This window comes from Mesoplodon bidens (assembly GCF_964165515.1).
Source record: "Mesoplodon bidens genome assembly, chromosome: 11".
Lineage (NCBI taxonomy): Eukaryota > Metazoa > Chordata > Mammalia > Artiodactyla > Ziphiidae > Mesoplodon > Mesoplodon bidens.
In genome coordinates this window covers 6,854,385-6,873,660 of record NC_138167.1, presented here as the reverse complement: position 1 = coordinate 6,873,660, position 19,276 = coordinate 6,854,385, and the positions used below count along the sequence as shown (strand labels likewise).

General features: G+C 40.4%; 1 protein-coding gene across 1 annotated transcript in view; it reads right to left on the bottom strand.

Moving 5' to 3' along the window:
- Positions 1 to 18,877, bottom strand: part of A2ML1 (alpha-2-macroglobulin like 1) — a gene marked incomplete at its 5' end in the record, with an annotated part of 42,741 nt that extends 23,864 nt beyond the window's left edge. The window contains 14 exons of the mRNA XM_081248165.1: positions 421 to 566; positions 814 to 874; positions 3,271 to 3,498; positions 5,024 to 5,191; positions 6,188 to 6,297; positions 6,632 to 6,746; positions 7,231 to 7,357; positions 7,850 to 7,934; positions 8,567 to 8,726; positions 9,448 to 9,468; positions 16,891 to 16,943; positions 17,668 to 17,830; positions 18,141 to 18,324; positions 18,813 to 18,877. Of these exons, the coding sequence (XP_081104291.1) occupies positions 421 to 566; positions 814 to 874; positions 3,271 to 3,498; positions 5,024 to 5,191; positions 6,188 to 6,297; positions 6,632 to 6,746; positions 7,231 to 7,357; positions 7,850 to 7,934; positions 8,567 to 8,726; positions 9,448 to 9,468; positions 16,891 to 16,943; positions 17,668 to 17,830; positions 18,141 to 18,324; positions 18,813 to 18,877 (1,686 nt within the window). The remainder of the gene's footprint in view (positions 1 to 420; positions 567 to 813; positions 875 to 3,270; positions 3,499 to 5,023; positions 5,192 to 6,187; positions 6,298 to 6,631; positions 6,747 to 7,230; positions 7,358 to 7,849; positions 7,935 to 8,566; positions 8,727 to 9,447; positions 9,469 to 16,890; positions 16,944 to 17,667; positions 17,831 to 18,140; positions 18,325 to 18,812) is intronic.
- Between the last annotated feature and the right edge of the window lie 399 nt (positions 18,878 to 19,276).

Here is a 19,276-nt window from a genome sequence, read left to right as displayed (position 1 = left end):
TGGAGAGGAGGAGAAACAGGCATCACCCACATGCCCTAAGTATGGTCCCCAGCTCACTCCTTCATTTTTATACTGATTTTTCTTTGTAAAGTATTGCCCTTTAGAAACAGTGTCTTGTAATACAATTGGAAAAACTAAGCAGCACGGTAGAATAATGTAGAAGGTTTCAAAGACAGAAAGTAGAAAGAAAGAGAATTTGTGGAATAGCCATACAGAACATATGACTTCCCAGCATGACCTTTTAAAAGAAGTGGGAGAGCGGGAGAGTTCAACAGACCGTGCGAAAGATAGAGAACATGATATCCAGCTTCAATATTAACGCCTTCTTTCCCCGCCCCTGCCTTATCTCCAACCCCAGCATACACAGGCTCTCTCTCTACGTCCAGACATTTCCTTCACCCTCTTCAACTGCCATTTTACCTGATTGTCAAAGCACATCTCCACTGAGAACTGAAGTTTGTCTGCTATAACACCTCCACCGGGAAAAATGGCATACATCACCAGGGAAGGATCAGGGGCTAGTCTGGAGTTGAAGGTCAGTGAGAGAGAGAAGGAACCTTTCAGTCCTGAAAGGGAAGAGGGGATATTCAGGAATGGGAGTACACACTCACCTACCAATGACATCCAACCCTGTGTTTGCATTTCTTCCTGAGCCAGCTGCAGGTCTCATGGTGCAGGTTGCTTCACACTATCCTATTCTTCTGTGGTTACTGTTATGGTCTGTTCTCATTGCTCTTACTATTGCTTCTAGTATAAGAACTATTTCTTGGAAATTTAAAGTTTAAGTATTCCAAGAGATGCATGAACACTCACCTTTTCTCTTAGACGTCACGCGTTTCTGCCACTCCATCTGCAAATTCCCTTTCCCTATTAACTAAGGAAGAGAAAAAGAAGTCATCAACAACATAGAAGTTAGAGGAGTTTAGCCTTGGCCCAATCCCTGCATCCCTCCATAAGGAGAGGCTCCTTTCGTAGTTCTGGAGCCCAGGTCAGTACTTCATGGAGCGTCCTTCAGCTTGTCAAATGTTGGATGGTACCAAGAGCCCTGATGACTCTTCCTCCAGTTGGAGGTCTGCGAGAACCATGCGGTGGGTGGGAGGAGACAAAGGCCACCACTGCCACGGAGCCAGAGAGAATAGATAGCTGACACCTTTTCTTGAAGATCTCTAAGTTTTATTCTTTTATAATCCTTGTAACATAAAGTCTACTAAAATCCATCCTTACAACTTTTTATTTAAAAAAATTTATTTTTATTGAAGTGTAGTTGATTTACTATGACGTGCCAATCTCTGCTGTGCAGCAAAGTGACTCAGTTATACAGACATTCTTTTTTTATATTCTTTTCCATTATGGTTCATCGCAGGAGATTAGATATAGTTCCCTGTGCTCTACAGTAGGACCTTGTTGTTTATCCATTCTAAATGTTATAGTTAGCATCTACGAACCCCAAACTCCCAGTCCATCCCTCTCCCTCCCCCCTCCCCTTGGCAACCACAAGTCTGATCTCTATATCTGTGAGTCTGTTTCTGTTTCTTACAACCTTTTAAAAATTATCACTCAATTGAAAATTCGGTGGAGGGTAAAAGGGTTGGGGATAAATTAGGAGTTTGGGACTAACATATACACACTACTATATATAAAATAAATAACCAACAAGGACATATTGCATAGCACAGAGAACTATACATATTTTGTAATAACCTATAAGAGAAAAGAATCTGAAAAAGAATTTATATATATACAAATTAAATATATATATATATAAATTATATATATATATAACTGAATCACTTTGCTGTACACCTGAAACTAACACAACACTGTAAATCAACTATACATCAATAAAAAATTTTTTTAAAAAATTCAGTGGAAATGAGTATACCTTGAAATTGTCTTGAGTCCTTCTGACATTTGACTCTCTGGAGGAGAAATCTCTTTTTAACTCTCCCTTCCTCTTCACTCTCCCTTGAAACTGAATTCACTGAGTTGCCTTCTAAGCAGGCAGGCATCTCAGGCTCCAGTCAAGGGCTCTATGGCCAGTTTCTCAGACTATCTTCCACACTGATCAGCCCCAACTCCACTTTTCTCCTAGGCCTCGCCACACTTCTGTCCCGAAGACAGTACATGTATTATCACTCTGCCTTATTATTTCCCACCTACCTCTCCTCATTCTGTTATTTAGGATGATTGTTTTAACTTGATGAAGACACTGGAATGATTCAGGGGGAGAAATTCTCTCAGAGACTTTAAGGAGATGATAAGGGAATAAAGAGACTCTGGACCATCAAACCCAAGGTTCACATGAGTCTAAGTTCCTCACGATCATCAAGATGACCAGTAAAACTGCTAGCCTTTATATTTCTTTCAGTCTACAAGTTGTGACTTTATTTCCCCAGCAGAGCTGCTATCAATGTTAGTTTTCTTTCTTTCTTTTTTTTTTTTTTTTTTTTTTTGTGGTACGCGGGCCTCTCACTGTTGTGGCCTCTACCGTTGCGGAGCACAGGCTCCGGACCCGCAGGCTCAGCGGCCATGACTCATGGGCCCAGCCGCTCCGCAGCATGTGGGATCTTCCTGGACCAGGGCACGAACCCGTGTCCCCTGCATCGGCAGGCGGACTCTCAACCACTACGCCACAGGGAAGCCCTCAATGTTAATTTTTAACCTTATGTCATCTATTTAAAAATACTGACCAATGAAATTTATTCTGAGTCGCCATCCCCTCCTCATCCTCCCTCCTACCCATCCACCCAGCTCCCTTTCAGCCCTGGTCAGCAACGTTGTCTCATTTATTCCTAGTTTTATTTCCCCACACAACTTCCCTGGATTCCTGTTCAAAATTTCTTTACTCCCCATTTCCCCCCATCTTTTATACCTATATAAACACAGTGGCCACTGGCCACATGTGACTACTGGAGCCTGTGAAATGTAACTAGTCCAAACTCCTTTAAGTATAAAATACATACTTTGAGTTTCAAAGATTTGCAGTGCAGCTGAAACACAGAATGTAAAATATCTATTAATAATTTTTTATGTTGACTTCATGTGGAAATGATCATATGTTGGATATCCTAGGTTAGACAAAATATATTTTAAAAGTTAGTTTCCTCTTTTCTTCTAATTTTTTTAATGTGGCTTCTAAAAATTTAGAAATTATCTACGTGGCTTGCATTATATCTCTATCCAGACTGTCTGTTCACCCCGTCTAGCTCACTGTCTTTATTCCTTTTCCTCCCCAACACACTCTCACCCATCCCCATTTCCCAGTCTCACATAGTAGGTGAAGATGACTTCCCGGTCAGGTTCCACGTCAGCTGGATCGATGTAATAATCCACCAGCACTTCATGGGGCCGGCCACATTCCAAGATGCCATTTGGCCCCTGGAGGGCAAGGAAGCTGTGAGTTGTGTTGTAGAAGGGCTCCAGGTACATGTAGGCATTGTTGTGGTAACGAGGCACTCTTTCTGGATCATATGGCATTTCTTCCAATTGGAACCTCCCCTGAGAAAGAGAGAGAGAGAAAAAAAGGCCTTAAAATTAATGTACCCCAACCGTATTGACCCCATGGATTTGTTATGACTCTCAAATCTGTACTGCCTAAGAGTGGCATGTAGATATTTCACTAGAGGTTCAACCAAGAATATTTCAGGAGTCCATAATAGTGGTTATATGCAGCAGCATGTTGGTACAAAGGGGAGTAAAATAAGGGCTGAATTATAGTTGTCAGGAAGTAGGAAACTGTGGATGATATACCTTCACAGACTGAAGCAGGGAAGAGATAACTATGACTAAGAAATTAAAGGATATATCTCAGAGGTAAGAAAACTAGGTATAGAGGATAATAATCATTTCTAAGTGGAGTGATTGAATGATGCCTAGAGTACAGAAATACATAAATTAGCCACAGCAGAAATAACATGTATTTGCTTGAGTAGTGTAGCTGGATGATTGCATTAAAGGCTTCAATTCTTCATCCCTCCCCATAGCAACATCCTTTTTTATAGTTTTTTTTCTTAATTTTATTTATTTTATTTGGTTGCACCAGGTCTTAGCTGGGGCAAGCAGGCTCCTTAGTTGCGGCTTGCCAGATCCTTTCGTTGAGGCACGCGTTCTCCTTAGTTGCGGCCAGTGGGCTCCTTAGTTGTGGCATTTGAACTCTTAGTTGAAGCGTGCATGTGGGATCTAGTTCCATGACCAGGGGTCGAACCCAGGCTCCCTGCGTTGGGAGCACAGAGTCTGAACCGCTGCACCACCAGGGAAGTCCACTTTACCAAGTGTGCCCTTTTAGTCTGACTGTGGACCTACCATGTGACTTGTTTTTGGGAATGGGTGTTAGCATACGCAAGATAAGTAGAGGCTTAGAGAAGCCCTTGCACGTCTGCTTTTGCTCTTGCATCTCTTCACTGCCATGGGAATATACCTGGGCTAGCTCGGTGGATCGTAAGACGTGTGGAGCGCCAGCCTCCAGTCAGCTGACCCACAGACATAAGGAAGTCCACCAAGATGGGTAGAGCTGCTCTTCTGTCTACCCAGCTACGGGAGCAATAAACACTTCCGGTTGTGTACACTAAAGTTCTGTAGTTGTCTGCTAAGCAGTAGTGTGTGGCAATTGATAACTGCTACAAGTAACCTTCCCTATAAGTTACGCAAAACCTAGAATTCTCTTCTTTGTTATTTTAATGAGTAACCGAAAGAGGGAAAAGGGGAATAGGAGGAAGAAGATGACTCTGAACCACTTTTTCCTCCCTAATCTGATTTCAAATAAAGGATCAGATAGAGATGGAGTTAAGTTATAAAATGAATTAGTAGAAATGGCAATTTTTATCTGAAGGTCATTTATTTGATTGGTATTAAAAATGGGATCTAAGAAAAACTTTTTGTCAGCTGAAGGGCAGGACTGGTGAATGGGGGAGATGGAATTCCCCAGGGGTGGTGGGTGGTGGTGTAGTGGGTGGAAAAGGAAAATTTTGACGTTTTCCTTCAGGGAGGCCTTCCTTCCTGGAAAGCTGGACCTCCCAGTGCTTACCTCCAGAGAAATGCCTTTACTGTCCCAATTAACCGTGTCCAGCTTGAAGGGAGCAAGACCTTCGTTGTCAGTAGTTAGGGTCTGCTTCATGGTTCCTTTTTCGCCGTGAATCAACAGAAACACTGAATGATGCTTGAGGGGGGAGTCATCATGGTCCCTAGCTCTTATCTGAGGGGTGAAGGTCATTAAGGCATTAGAGTCAGGTTTAGTGTAAGTTTGAAACTGTAAGAATACATTTCAGGAAAGAGTCCAGAGAAAGGTAAATGTGATTCAGGGGCTGGAAAGTAGGATCTATGAAGAACTGAGAAACACACAGAAGTAGCTTGGCCTGGAGCAGAAGTAGATTTGCCACATGGGTTATGAAGCGTCAGGGCCCTTCATTTGCATACACCCCTGCCAAGACTCTGTACATTTTTGCTTTCATTTTCCTACAGAGAGACCCCTTCCACTCCTAAATTGCATAATCCTTAGGCTCTAAGAAAGTCCGGATCTACTCTTGGTCTAGAGAAAAGATGACTAAGGAATAAATGGATCTAAATATGTACAACATTCTTATGTTCAGCAGTTGTTTGGGAAGTGAAGAAAGCTAAGCTGGAGAGAGGGGTAGATTGCTAGGAATCAGCAAGGAAACACTACCAATTTTTAAATCTCTAAAAACAATGCTTAAGGAGCTATAAATGGCTCTCTGTCACAGGAAGCTTGATATTAACGTTGCCTAGATGCAGAAGCTCAGACTAGATGATCTCTCCAGATAACTTGCAGCTCTAAAATTCAAAGATTTAAACATGAGAATGTGAACCCCTGGCATTAGGAACGGCACTGAAGTCACATTAATATACAAGGCACATGTCATATGAGATTAAGGACACACAGTGCAAGGAGTTAAGCACATAGTCGAGAGGCAGGCTGCCTGGCTTTGATCACAGCTAACACTTACGAGCTTATGACCCTGGGAAAATCACTTCACCTCTCTGTGCCTCAGCCTCCTTATCTGTAAAGTGGGGCCAATAATAGTGCCTAACTCAGGATTGTTGTAAAGATTAAAGAAGTGAATACACATAAAGTACTTATGCTAAGTTAGCTATTATTATATGTGTACAGGAAGCAGGTGACAGTGGATGGTTAAGCATTTTTTTGTCTGTTCAGAGACAAGTTTTAACATACCTTTCCGCTGAAGGGGAAGTTAGGGTAATAATAATAATTGGTGTCTTCAAAGGTCATGGATCCCTCTTGTGGAGAAATGTAGATATACCGGGTGGTATTGGTCTCCACTCCTGCAGAGGGAAACCAGATGTGTGATGATCTAAAAACCTGATATCCTCACCTTCGTGTTTAACATAAAATCCCTGAAAGGATGGTGCCACTGGAAGTAGGAAGTTGAACATATTTCTGGCCAAAGATCCAAACCAACTCCTCCTCCCCAAACTGTTGGAGAAACAGGGAGTGGATGGCAGAGGGAATCTGGCATTTCCCTTTGACTGTGAACTAGGAACAGAGTTCCTTCCAAACAGCGATGAGGGTGGGTCTTGAGTCCTCTGAGTAGGTCTGTCTCTGGGACAGCTCTTTTCCTTCCTCTTTTCTTAATGAACCAAGGAGCATCTCACTTACCTGTCCCTTCCTCCACCATAGTAGCCACGATATTGATTTCGTCACTGTAAGAACGCCCAGTGAGGTTGAAGATAGACATGGCCACAGAAGATGAGATGCATCCTGCTTTGTCAGTCTAGTGACAGAATCAGAGAGAGAGAGAGAGGGAGAGAGAGGATGAATAACCTAATCTTTACTTCCATGTCATGATGTCCTGTAGAAGAAAATAATTTCTCATCTCTATACTTTCACTTCTCCACTTTTAAGATAGAAACCCCATCACATAACATGAAGTATACACCCACACATATATAATCATAAAGCAACTTGGAAATTCCAAGATATGAGGAGAAAAGAACCCACTTCAGAACAGGAAAATTTTATTTCCCAAGGGTTTAGGTTAATTTCTTGATTCCAAGGCAGATTCTAAAAGGCTTTATCTTTTGTGGGGATAAAAAAGACTGCCTTGTTCTTTGGAACTGGGATAATAACCACGTGAAATGCTTTCTACTTTGGGTTTTTGTTTGTTTGTTTTTAACCACTTTTCTGTATTGGTGCTTACTTACTTACTCTTTAGGACATAGGAATTAAGGTTCCTTTTCTACATCCCATTTACTCACCTTTCCAGAGATATTCTTGCATCTGTCAGATAGGTGTTCCCCTTCTGGCTCTGGAAGCCGGTAAGTATATACCTTTTGACACACTGATACATGCACTGTCCCTAGCACGGGCTTTCCATAAGTGTACCTAACCCAGAAAAGCATGAGAGTCAGAGTTGGGCAATTCTACTTACGATCCAACCCTCCTCCCCCAAACACCACTTTTCCTTCTCTCTCACATTCCCACCTCTGGAAGTACTCTGACAGTCCTAGCCTTCTCCAGCTCTCATTCACATCCCTGCTTTGCTCAAAGCCTTAGAGTATTGCCATTTCACATAAATACCATCCAAAGGACAACAACAGTGTCTTTCTTTTTCCTTACTCCTATTTCCCCATGGGATTCAATATTGTGCTCTGTACACAGGAGACACTAAATCAATAATGCTGGCTGAGAGAGCAGTGGAAAGTAAGGACAGAAGCACAATTAGAACATGTGTTCTTGCAGACCTCGTGACTCTGGACTACATAAAGCATCCCAAGGTTTAGCTACTACCTCCACAATCCCTCTTTCCATAACACTCCCTCACAACATCTCTCAATATAGCTTTAATCCTCACTGGATCCAGAGCTTTATTCTTACCTACAGCAAATTTTCACTAAGAAAGAGTCTTGTACTGTTGATAACTGTTTGGGTTCCACCACTTCCAACTTAAACTTAGGCAGCACTGGAGAGAGATGGAAAACGAAGACGAAGAAGGTTTTACCATACAGGTAGTGGTTAAAAAGAGGTAGTTTAAAGTAGAGGGGTATAAAGCAGTGATAATTAATTAGCTAATTAAATTAACAGCGCATTATTAAGGTAAAATGCTCCTGAAGTTATTAGCCGGTTTAGCACTAAAAGGAATAAATAATACCTCTGGGTTTTTTTTGTTTTTAGGTAAGAAGTGGATTTATTTAGAGAGAAACACACTCCACAGATAGAGTGTGGGCCATTTCAGAAGGCGAGAGGCCCAAGAACATGGGGCAGTTAGTTTTTATGGGCTGGGTAATTTCAAAGGCTAATGAGTGGGAGGATTATTCCAACTATTTTGGGGACGGGGCAGAGATTTCCAGTAATTGGGCCACTGTCCACTTTTTGACCTTTGATGGTCGGCCTGGGAACTGTCATGGCTCTGGTGGGTGTGCCACTTAGCTTATGCTAATGTATTACAATGAGCATATAATGAGGCTCAAGTTCCACTGGAAGTCAAATCTTCCACCATCTTGGACCTAGTTCCATAGTAGATTTTACTTGACCTTTGCTGATTTTGACACAAGATTATGTCCAACACCTTGACCTACTAATTCTCCCACCTACCATATTCTTCCACACTGAAGGTGCCAAAGGTCTTGCCGTCTGCCACAGCCAAAGCGTAGGTGCCCAGCGTCGCCTCTGGTGCCAGTTGGAAGGACAGGTCTACAATGCCTTCCTCGGGCACCACGTTCAGCCACTGTGCAATCCTATTGTTGTTTGGATCCTGTGTCCATTAAAAAGAAATCCCATGACGTGCCTGCCTCTTTGATTCCCACCCTGCACTGCAGAAAGCAGGTAAAGAAGCAAAAAGAACCTAAAGAATCCCACTCATTGCTCGTGACCCCCATGGTCTGTGTCCAGGAAGAAAAGGGCCCTTGTGGATTCAAACAATCAGACTGAGTCCTTTAAAATGTCATCATGTTTCAGAAAGTGGACTTTAGGGTGCCCTTTACAAAGAGTGATTATTCTTGGTCCCTTAAGTGGGGCAATGCTGAGGGGACTGATTGTAAGATACCTGAATGATAGGTAATTTGACAGAAAAATGGAGGGGAAGCTGTGAGGAATTTCGCCTTCTTAATACTTCTCACAGGTATTCTTGTCATGTTCAATGGTTGAGTGTCTGTGATAGTAGCCAACCCAAAGACTAAGAGTACAGAACAAACCCTCGTTGGATTGATACAGTGCAGAGAAGGTACAGGCATCAGAGTAGGACGGTTCTTCACTATAGAGGTTGGTGTCCTTATTTACAGAGGTTTAACACCGAGAGGGGCAGGGTAGGCAGAGGCTAGAGAACAGGCACAGCTTAGGTGGGATTGCAGGTACTTTGTGCTGGTGCACAAGTCTCAGGCTCTGGGCCAAGATCTCAGAGTCGTTGCTGACTTCAAGCTTTAGCACCAACCACCTTCTCCACAAATGACAGAAAAGAAAAAGAAACTTCTACTTACTTGCAGTTCCACAATGGAGTACTGAAAAGGAAAACCAGATAATATGGGTTAAAGAAGAACTACCGATAAGGATAGGCTTGCTGAAAGCAAAAAGTTCACGAAGGCCTCTCTCTTTCTCTGTTGCCCACTCCTTCCTTTCTAAATGTCTCTTTTGTGCCCTGGTAAGAGTAACAGTGAGGCAAAGGCTTATTGGCTGGGGGAGGAGAAAGAAGAGCTTTCCTAAAGGGATTGCCAGGCTCCAAAAAATTTGAAGAAATGGAACTTCAGACCCTCAGCATCGGTCAGTGCTCTGTGACTGAGCTCTTCCACAACATGCCCTAAGAGAAAATATTAGTATCTGGAGGCTCCACCATGTTTAAACCTCTTCTTGGTAGCTGATGTTCTCCTGGCCTCCTCCACCACTTTCTGAATGCCAGTGGGCAGGAACCTTTCAAGCATTGCAAAATAATTTCTTTAAAAAAAAATGTTTAAAAGAGCTCCATCAAAGGATCATGTACCATTTCCTCAAGCAAATGGATATTAAAACCACTAAGTTTAATTGGAGAATGAGTCATTGTGTTAGTTGTCAAAGTGTCACCCCAAAGTTACTTGCTAATTTCAAAAAAAGGACACACCTTATCATTGGAGAAATTAGGCTGTCATCACCTTAACTAAGTAATCAAACTCACCATCACTAATAACGGGACAACGTGACATTATGTGCCTCCAGAGATGTATTTGAGGTTCACAGCATTACCTATTTTTCTTTCACCAAGTATTTTTACCGAAAGTTTAGCTTAAACCTAATTAAGACTTCAGAGCTACTTCCAGAAGATAAAGGAACAAGTTATATTACAAAGTAAGGAAATAATCAGGCAAATCAAGAATATCAAATATTCCATAAGACAACTAGGCTTCCTCAAAAGTCAGTATCATATTCCAGAATGTGGACATTCTATAAGTCATCTAGCCTGATCTCTCTCTCACTCTCTCTCTCAAAAAAAATAGTCAATCTAATAAGAAAATAAGGGGGATTTGTTTAGATTAAGAGAAATTTTTAAAATGTAACAATCAAATGTAATGCATGAATTTGGTCAGATCATAGTTTGGAAAAAAAAACTCAGTTTTTGGAAAAATTAGAACCGAACATTAAATGATATTAAATAATTATTGTTAATTTTCTAAGGTGTTATAATAATATGATGATTATTTAAGATACACTTTTAAAAGATGCAGGCACCTAAATAAATAAAGCAAATATTAACAGACATAAAGGAAGGATTTAACAGTAACACAATCATAGTAGGGGACTTTAACACCCCATGTACATCAATGGACAGGTCATCCGGAAAGAAACTCAGTAGGGAAACACTGGCTTTAAATGACCTATTAGACCAAATGAACATATATATGTTCACATAAATATGAACATATACATAGATATATTTATATATATAATATAATATAGAACATTCTATCCAAAAGCAGCTAAATGCACATTCTTTTCAAGTGTACATTGAACATTATAGCATGATAGACACACGATAGGACACAAAAAGAATCTCAATAAATTTAAGAAAACTGAAGTCATAACAAGTATCTTTTTCAACCATGACACTATGAGACTAAAAATCAACTACAAGAAAAGAAACAGCAAAAAACATAAATCCATGGAGGCTAACCAACATGTTATTAGACAACCAATGGATCACTGAAAAAAAATCAAAAAATAAAATACTTGGAGACAACAGAAACAAAAACACAATGATACAAAATCTATGGGATGCAGCAAAAGCAATTCTAAGAGGGAAGTTTATAGTAATACAAGCCTACCTCAGGAAATAAGAAAAAGCTCAAAAAAACCCCACAACCTAACCTTACATCTAAAGGAACTAGAAAAGAAGAACAAACAGAACCCAAAGTTAGTAGAAGGAAATTATAAAGATCAGAGCAGAAATAAATGAAATAGAGGCAAAAAAAAAAGAGAAAAGATCAATGAAACTAAGAGCTGATTCCTCAGAAAAGATAAACAAATTCATAAGCCTTTAGCCAGACTCATCAAGAAAAAAAAGAGAGGGCTCAAATTAATAAAACCAAAAATGAAAAAGGAGAAGTGACAATCAACACCTCAGAAATACAAAGGCTTGTAAGAGATTACCATGAATAATCACCCATCACCCATATAGGACAACCTAGAAGAAATGGACAAATTTCTAGAAATGTACAATCTCCCAAGACTAAACTGGAAGAAATAGAAAATATGAACAGACCAATTATCATTAATAAAATTGAATCAGTAATTTTTTAAAAACTCCCAACACACAGAAGTCTAGGACCAGATGGCTTCATAGATGACTTCTATCAAATATTTAGAGAAAAGTTCTCAAACTATTCCAAAAAATTTCAGAGGAAGGAATGCTTTACAAATTATTCTATGAGGTCAGCATCACCCTGATACCAAAACCAGACAAAGATATCACAAAAAAAGAAAATTAAAGGCCAATATCACTGATGAACATGGATGTAAAAATCTTCAATAAAATGTTAGCAAACCAAATCCAACAGTACATTAAATGGATCATACAACATGATCAAGTGGAATTTATCCTAAGGATGGAAGGATGGTTCAATACCCACAAATCAATCAATGTGAAACACCAAACAAATTGAAGAATAAAAATCATGTGACCATCTCAATAGATACATAAAAAGCTTTTGACAAGATTAAACATCCATTTATAATTGAAAAAAAAACTCTCAACAAAGTGGGTATAGAGGGAACATACCTCAACATAATAAAGGCCATGTATGACAAGCCCGCAGCTGACATCATACTCCACAGTGAAAAGCTGAAAGCACTTCCTCTAAGATCAGGAGCAAGACATTGATTCCCAAAGAAGTAAAACTGTCATTGTTTATAGACAGCATGATACTATACATAGAAAATCCTAAAGATGCCACCAAAAAATAACTAAAACTCACCAATAAATTTGGTAAGGTTACAGATACAAAATTAATATACAGAAATCTGTTTCATTTCTACACACTATCAGAAAGAGAAATTAAGAAAATGATCCCAATTACAATCACATCAAAAAGAATAAAATACCTAGGAATAAATCTGAGGAAGTAAAAGACCTACTCAGAAAACTATAAGACACTGATGAAAGAAATTGAAGATGATACAAACAATGGAAATATATAACATGTTCATGGATTGGAAGAATTAATATTGTTAAAATGACTATACTACCCAAGGCAATCTACAGACTCAATGCAATCCCTATCAAAATACCAATGGCATTTTTCACAGAACCAGAATAAATAATTCTAAAATTTGTATGGAAACACAATAGATGCCAAATAGCCAAAACAATCTTGAGAAAGAAGAACAAAGCTGCAGTCATCATGCTCCCTGATTTCAAACTATACTACAAACCTATAGTAATCAAAATGGTATCGTACTGGCACAAAACCAGATACATAGATCAATGGAATAGAATAGAAAGCCCAGAAATGAGCTCACACATATATGGGCAATTAATCTACAACAAAGGAGGTAAGAATATATAATGGGGAAAAGACATCCTCTTCAATAAATAGCACTGGGAAAGCTGGACAGCTACATGCAAAAGAATCAAAGTGGTCTACTCTCTCACACCATACATAAAAATAAATTCAAAATGGATTAAAGACTTAAATGTTAAACCTGAAACCATAAATATTCTAGAAGAAAACATAGGCAGTAAACTCTTTGACATTGGTCTTAGTAATTATTTTTTGGATATGTCTCCTCAGGTAAGGGAAGAAAAAGCAAAAATTTTTTAATGGCACTACATCAAACTAAAAAGCTTTTTCACAGTGAAGGAAACTATCAACAAAATGAAAAGGCAGCCTACTGAATGGGAGAAGATATTTACAAATGATATATCTGATTAAGGGATAATATCCAAAATATACAAAGATTTCATACAACTCAACATCAAAAAAAGCAACCCAATAAAAAAAAAATGGGCAGGACTTCCCTGGTGGCACAGTGGTTAAGAATCCACCTGCCAATGCAGGGGACACGGATTCAAGCCCTGGTCCAGGAAGATTCAACATGTCACAGAGCAACTAAGCCCATGTGCCACAACTACTGAGCCTGTGCTCTAGAGCCTGTGAGCCACAACTACTGAGTCCACGCACTGCAACTACTGAAGCCTGTATGCCTAGAGCCCGTGCTCCACAACAAGAGAAGCCACCGCAATGAGAAGCCCGTGCAGCGCAACAAAGAGTAGCTCGTTTGCCACAACTAGAGAAAGCCCATGCAGCAATGAAGACCCAATGCAACCAAAAAATTTTAAAAAGAAGATGTAATATATATATGTATGTATATATATATATATAATGGAATATTACTCAGCCATAAAAAAGAATGAAATCTTGCCATTTGCAACAACATGGATGGACCTAGAGGGCATTATGCTAAGTGAAATAAGCCAGACAGAGAAAGACAAATACTGTATGATTTCACATATATGTGAAATCTAAAAAACAAAACAAATGAACAAGCATAACAAAACAGAAACAGAGTCATAGATACAGAGAACAAACTGGTGGTTGTCAGATGGGTGTGGGGTGCAGAAAGGAAAGAAATAGTTGAGGGTGATTAAGAGGTGCAAATTTCCAGCTGCAAAATAAATGAGTCATGGGTATGAAATGTACAGTGTGGGGAGTATAGCCCAAATCTATGTAATATTTTTGTAGGGTGACAGATGACAACTGGACTTATGGAGATCAGTTTGAAATGTTTAGCAATATCAAATCATTATGTGATGTAACAGGTACTAACATAGTGTTGTAGGTCAATTATACTTAAAAAACAAACAAGCTCATAGAAAAAGATCAGATTTGGGAATTCCCTGCGGTACATGATTAGGACTCGGCGCTTTCACTGCCAAAGGCCCAGGTTCAATCCTTGGTCAGGGGACTGAGATACTGCAAGCCATGAGGCATGGCAAAGAAAAAGATCAGATTTTTTTGCTACCAAGTCAGGGGATGGGGGAATGGGGAATTGGATGAAGATGGTCAAAAGGTACAAACTCCCGGGCTTCCCTGGTGGCGCCGTGGTTGAGAGTCTGCCTGCCGATGCAGGGGACACGGGTTCGTGCCCCTGTCCGGGAGGATCCCACATGCCGCGGAGCGGCTGGGCCCGTGAGCCATGGCCGCTGAGACTGCGCGTCCGGAGCCTGTGCTCCGTAACAGCAGAGGCCAGAACAGTGAGAGGCCCACGTACCACAAACAAACAAACAAACAAAAAAAAAGGTACAAACTTCCAGTTACAGGAAACATAAGTACTAGGGATGTAATATATAACCTGATAAATATAATTCACACTGCTGCATGTTATATATGGAAGTTGCTAAGAGATTAAATCCTAAGAGTTCTCATCGCAAGGAAAATTTTTTTCTACTTCCTTAATTTTGTATCTATATGAGATGATAGATGTTCACTAACCTTATTGTAATAATTGTTTCATGATGTAAGTCAAATCATTATATCGTACACCTTAAACTTACACAGTACTGTATGCCAATTATATCTCAATAAAACTGGAAAGTAAAAAAAAGTTATCTCAGGTAATAGCTCTCTTTCTGGCCCAATCCCACCCATACACACCCCCCACCCCCATCTACATTCTTTTAGGCATTTAAGAAAGAAGTAAAAGTTTCTCCTGACTCTTTGGGACCTTGATTGCCTTCAGCTCAAAATAATCCACATGCCAAAGTGGCACATTTGGGGTGGCAGTTAAGGGGTGGGGAGAATATTCTGCCCTCCTTCCTGAAAGGAAGAATAGGACATGTACAAACCGGGCTCTTTACACATTAAGGAGGCAAGTATCACTGAGATTACTGTGGGTTGCTATAAATTCTACAAAAAAAACCACAACAAACAAAAAAACCCAGTTCCTCAGATAGCAAAGTACTTTTCTCACATAGGGAGTCAAGAAGCAGATTTGGACACCAGTCAGGCAGAAGCAGTCTCTGGAAGGAAACAAGTGTTCAACTAGGAAGATAGCATTTGCACTGGAAGCTGCCTGAGGCTTCTGAATAAATGGGTACAGCAACCAAGCTAGATAGAATCAGTTAGTGTCATGTATCCTTCAGTTGCTTGAGGATAAAATCTTGAGCTTTGTAAACTCACAATTTTTGCCACTCTGTTACCTAGTAAAAAAATGTTTAGTTACTTTCAGTGTTTCATTTGGAGTTTCAAATCAGTGTTTCAAATTTTCAGTATTTCAAGTTGGAACTTGGAGCGGGGGCTGACTAAAGAAATGGTATGAGGAGGAAGGAGTAATTTGACAACAGAAATAGAGCATAGCTATGGAAATCAGAGCACCTCTCAGCAATTCGGCTCAATTTGAACAGAGGAAAGATAATGTAAGAGGGGTAGCTAATGAGATCAACCTCCAGGGGGCAGTAGAGTCTAAAATAACTGGCTGTGGCTAGACTTTAACCCTTGCATACCCTCTTTTCAGCCCTGGAATCAACACTCTGTTTAAGAAGTAAGTACTTAATATTACACCCAACTGATAAAGAATACAGCTGATAGGAAGAAGAAACTGAAAAGAATTCTAAATCAGGAAAGAAAGTAGTGGTTGCAGGAGGCTACCAATTAATAATAAGCTTATAGCTTCCCTGTGAACTGGGAAAGGAAACAGCAGTTCTGAAAACATGGAGATGGAAATATAAGTAATGCTTTCTCCAAAATTATCTTTAAAATTTTCATTTGAATACATGGGCTGTAACTGAAGGAAAAAGAAGACAGCCAGGAGTGTCTGAGAGGTCTTTCAAAAGCACTTAGAAATGACAAAAGAAAAAAAAATTGAGAGCAAACCTATCATAAGGCTAATGATTCTAGCGATCAAGTAGTTCAAGGAAAATTTAAGTATTCACCAAATGTTACCACGTTTTTACCTTTGGCAACAGAACTTTACCTTAAAAGAATTGTCTGCTCTATAAATTACCTTGCCTCATAGCAAAAAAAAAAAAAAAAAAAAAAAAAAAAAAGATGGTGGGGGTGGATATTCTTATTTCTTCCTTTTGTTAAATACACTCCTGAATTATTTCTTAGTATTTGAACTGCAGAGCCACTAGGTGTCACTCCTGGAGGGAAAGTCTTGAAGTTTGCAAGAAACTCTTAAAAAACAGCAGCAACTGGAACCATCTCTCAGGAATGTTAACCTAATTGATGTTCTCAGCTATCAAACATGGCAGCTAGATGCCTCTGCATGTTTTCAGGCAGACAAGGGCGGGGACGATTTGGATGTGTGCTCGGAGTCTAGAACTCCAGTTCCCACAAGCGTTCTGCACCTAGAGGGCCTCCCCCGCTGGAAAGAATCTCTTCTCCTCTTCCCTGTTCTCTCTCAGTCAGCCCTACCCCTTTCCCTTTCCCTGTCCCTCTTCCCAACTAAATTCTCACCTGGTCATTCACTGGAACAAAGTTGCTGGTGAGGGTGACGATGCGAAAATGCACTAGAAGGAAACAGGCATTATTAGCAAAGGGGATTTTTTTCCCCTCTCAGAATGTTTCTTTCTTCCACCCTTTCTGCTTCCGCACACATACTTCTTAGTCAGCAAAATCCCATCAGGTTTTACTTTTGTAATAAAACCTAGTCTGAGAGAGAGCTCACGCCCCCAACAGTTTTTCTTCATGGCTCCTGACTTTGAAACCTCAGAATGGAATCCCCTTCTGAGGCAGAAGGAACAAATACGAATCGCAGGGCTCCAGCCAAATGCCCTTGATGATGTTTTCTGATTTGCACACAAGCAGCTTGCTGTGAGAACCAGGGATCTAGTTACACCTGCCAAATTCCATTCCAAGAGAAATGTGTATTTTGTTTTATTTTATTTATTGACTTATTTGTGTTTTTGGCTGCACCACTCGGCTTGTGGAATCTTAGTTCCCCGACCAGGGATCAAACCCAGGCCCAAGGCAGTGAAAGCACCGAGTCCTAATCACTGGACCACCAGGGGAATTCCCTGTATTTTGTTTTAGATACACACACACAGTAGCAACTCCACCAACCAGTCTTTTGCGTTTGTAGTACTGCATGTATTCAACACCCATAACCCTTCATCCCTCCAGACGCCCCTCTCTTCCTTGGTCCATCGGCCTGCCACCAACCTGCAAAGCCCCTCTACCGATGGGTGCAGCTGTTCCCAGGCTCTTGTCTCATCCCACCTGTGTGCCTCTTACCTTCATGCCCTGGGTTATAGACAGGTTTGTCAGTTTGTATAAAGATGCCATTCTGCTGCCTCTGAATTAGAACCTTTTTCTTCTCCTCAATGTTGATTTTATTTCCAGTTCCTCTCACCCGGACCGTGGCTACTTCTTCTGTGCCACCCGAAGGAATTGGTACCTGGCCAAGACAAGGGAGCTCAGGGGAGGAGTAGGAGATTGGGGGAACAGAATCAACCCGTCTCAACCCAAGAAGGAGAATCAAAGGAAAGAAATGAGTTAGATGGGGGTAGCAAGGGTAGAGCCATTTAAAAGTGGCCAGAGAATAATATCAGAAGTTATGTCCAGGAATTAAAGTTTAGGAGAGATAGGTTTAAAGGCCATGGCAAAAGTAAAATTACAGAAAACATACTTAAAGAGAAATTATAGTGAATACCCAGGGAGGAGAATAGGAAAGTTGAGGACTACAGTTGGGCTAAGCCTGTACTTACCGAAAAGGACTTGCAATGTAAGAGCTTCGTCTTCGATCCAGAATGTGCTAGCAAGGTGTGGGTCTTGCCCTTGGTCTCCAAAGTAATAGTAAATTTTACATCATCGTACCCAGGACTCAGATCCAAACAAACCTTCTGAGTAGAAGGGAACTTAAGCAAAGCTGGTAACGTCACCAGGTAGTTTCTATTGAAGAAGCAAAAGGATTTCAGGGCAGTAATGATTCATCTATTTAATACAAAATTAATCCCTCTCCTGAGCACTCAGCCTATAGCAATGAATTAAACAGACCAAGCCCCTGTCTTTATGAACCTTATTTTCTATAAGGGAGAAGCAGAAAAGTAACAAATAACTCAGTGTACAGCCTTAAACCTCCCACCAGTAGACCATCATTGAGAACCTGGACCTAGGGTACCACGGAGGAAATTAGTTCTCTTACAGAGAACAGGGTACTGGGAGGCTACTATATTTTAATATCTTTTTTTTTTGTTAAGTTTCTTCCTGTCATCTTACCTTTTCTCTCTGGGTAAAGGAAAAGTGAAACCAAAGAAGGGAAAAGATGAGAAGGAAATTAAAATAAACCAGAGGTTATCTCCTGTTCCCCATAATTATATTTGAGAAGGATAGACGAAGAAGCCGCCTGCCCTAAATCAACGCTGACACCAGTCACTTACAGGGGTTGTTTTTCTGCCATGGCTGGCAGTAAGGCCAATATTCCTAAAAGGAGTTGAGCCCACATCTCTGTGGGTGGGACAGATTCCTCAGGCCCAGGAACCAGAGGTCTGCTCACTCACTGTAGCATATATATGGAGCTATGGCTGATGCCGCAGCCAATCACCTTTTGGGGCCTCAGGCAGAGGTGGTATACCAAGGTAGGGCTTCTATTCACTTCCTCAAATTTATTTCTCCCTGAAACATTCACACTGGCTCAGCCAGTCTATAAAACCTGTTTGGGGGGAAAAAAAACATGCTGAGTATTCATAGCGGTAAAGCTCTAAGAACAAGTTTTAGATCCTTCCCTTTTTTCTGGCTTTATCCCAAATTCCCATCCCCATTGGATCTTTTTTTCTCTTTTTATTATTCTATTAAGACTTATTTGGGGGACTTCCCTGGTTGTGCAGTGATTAGGAGTCTGCCT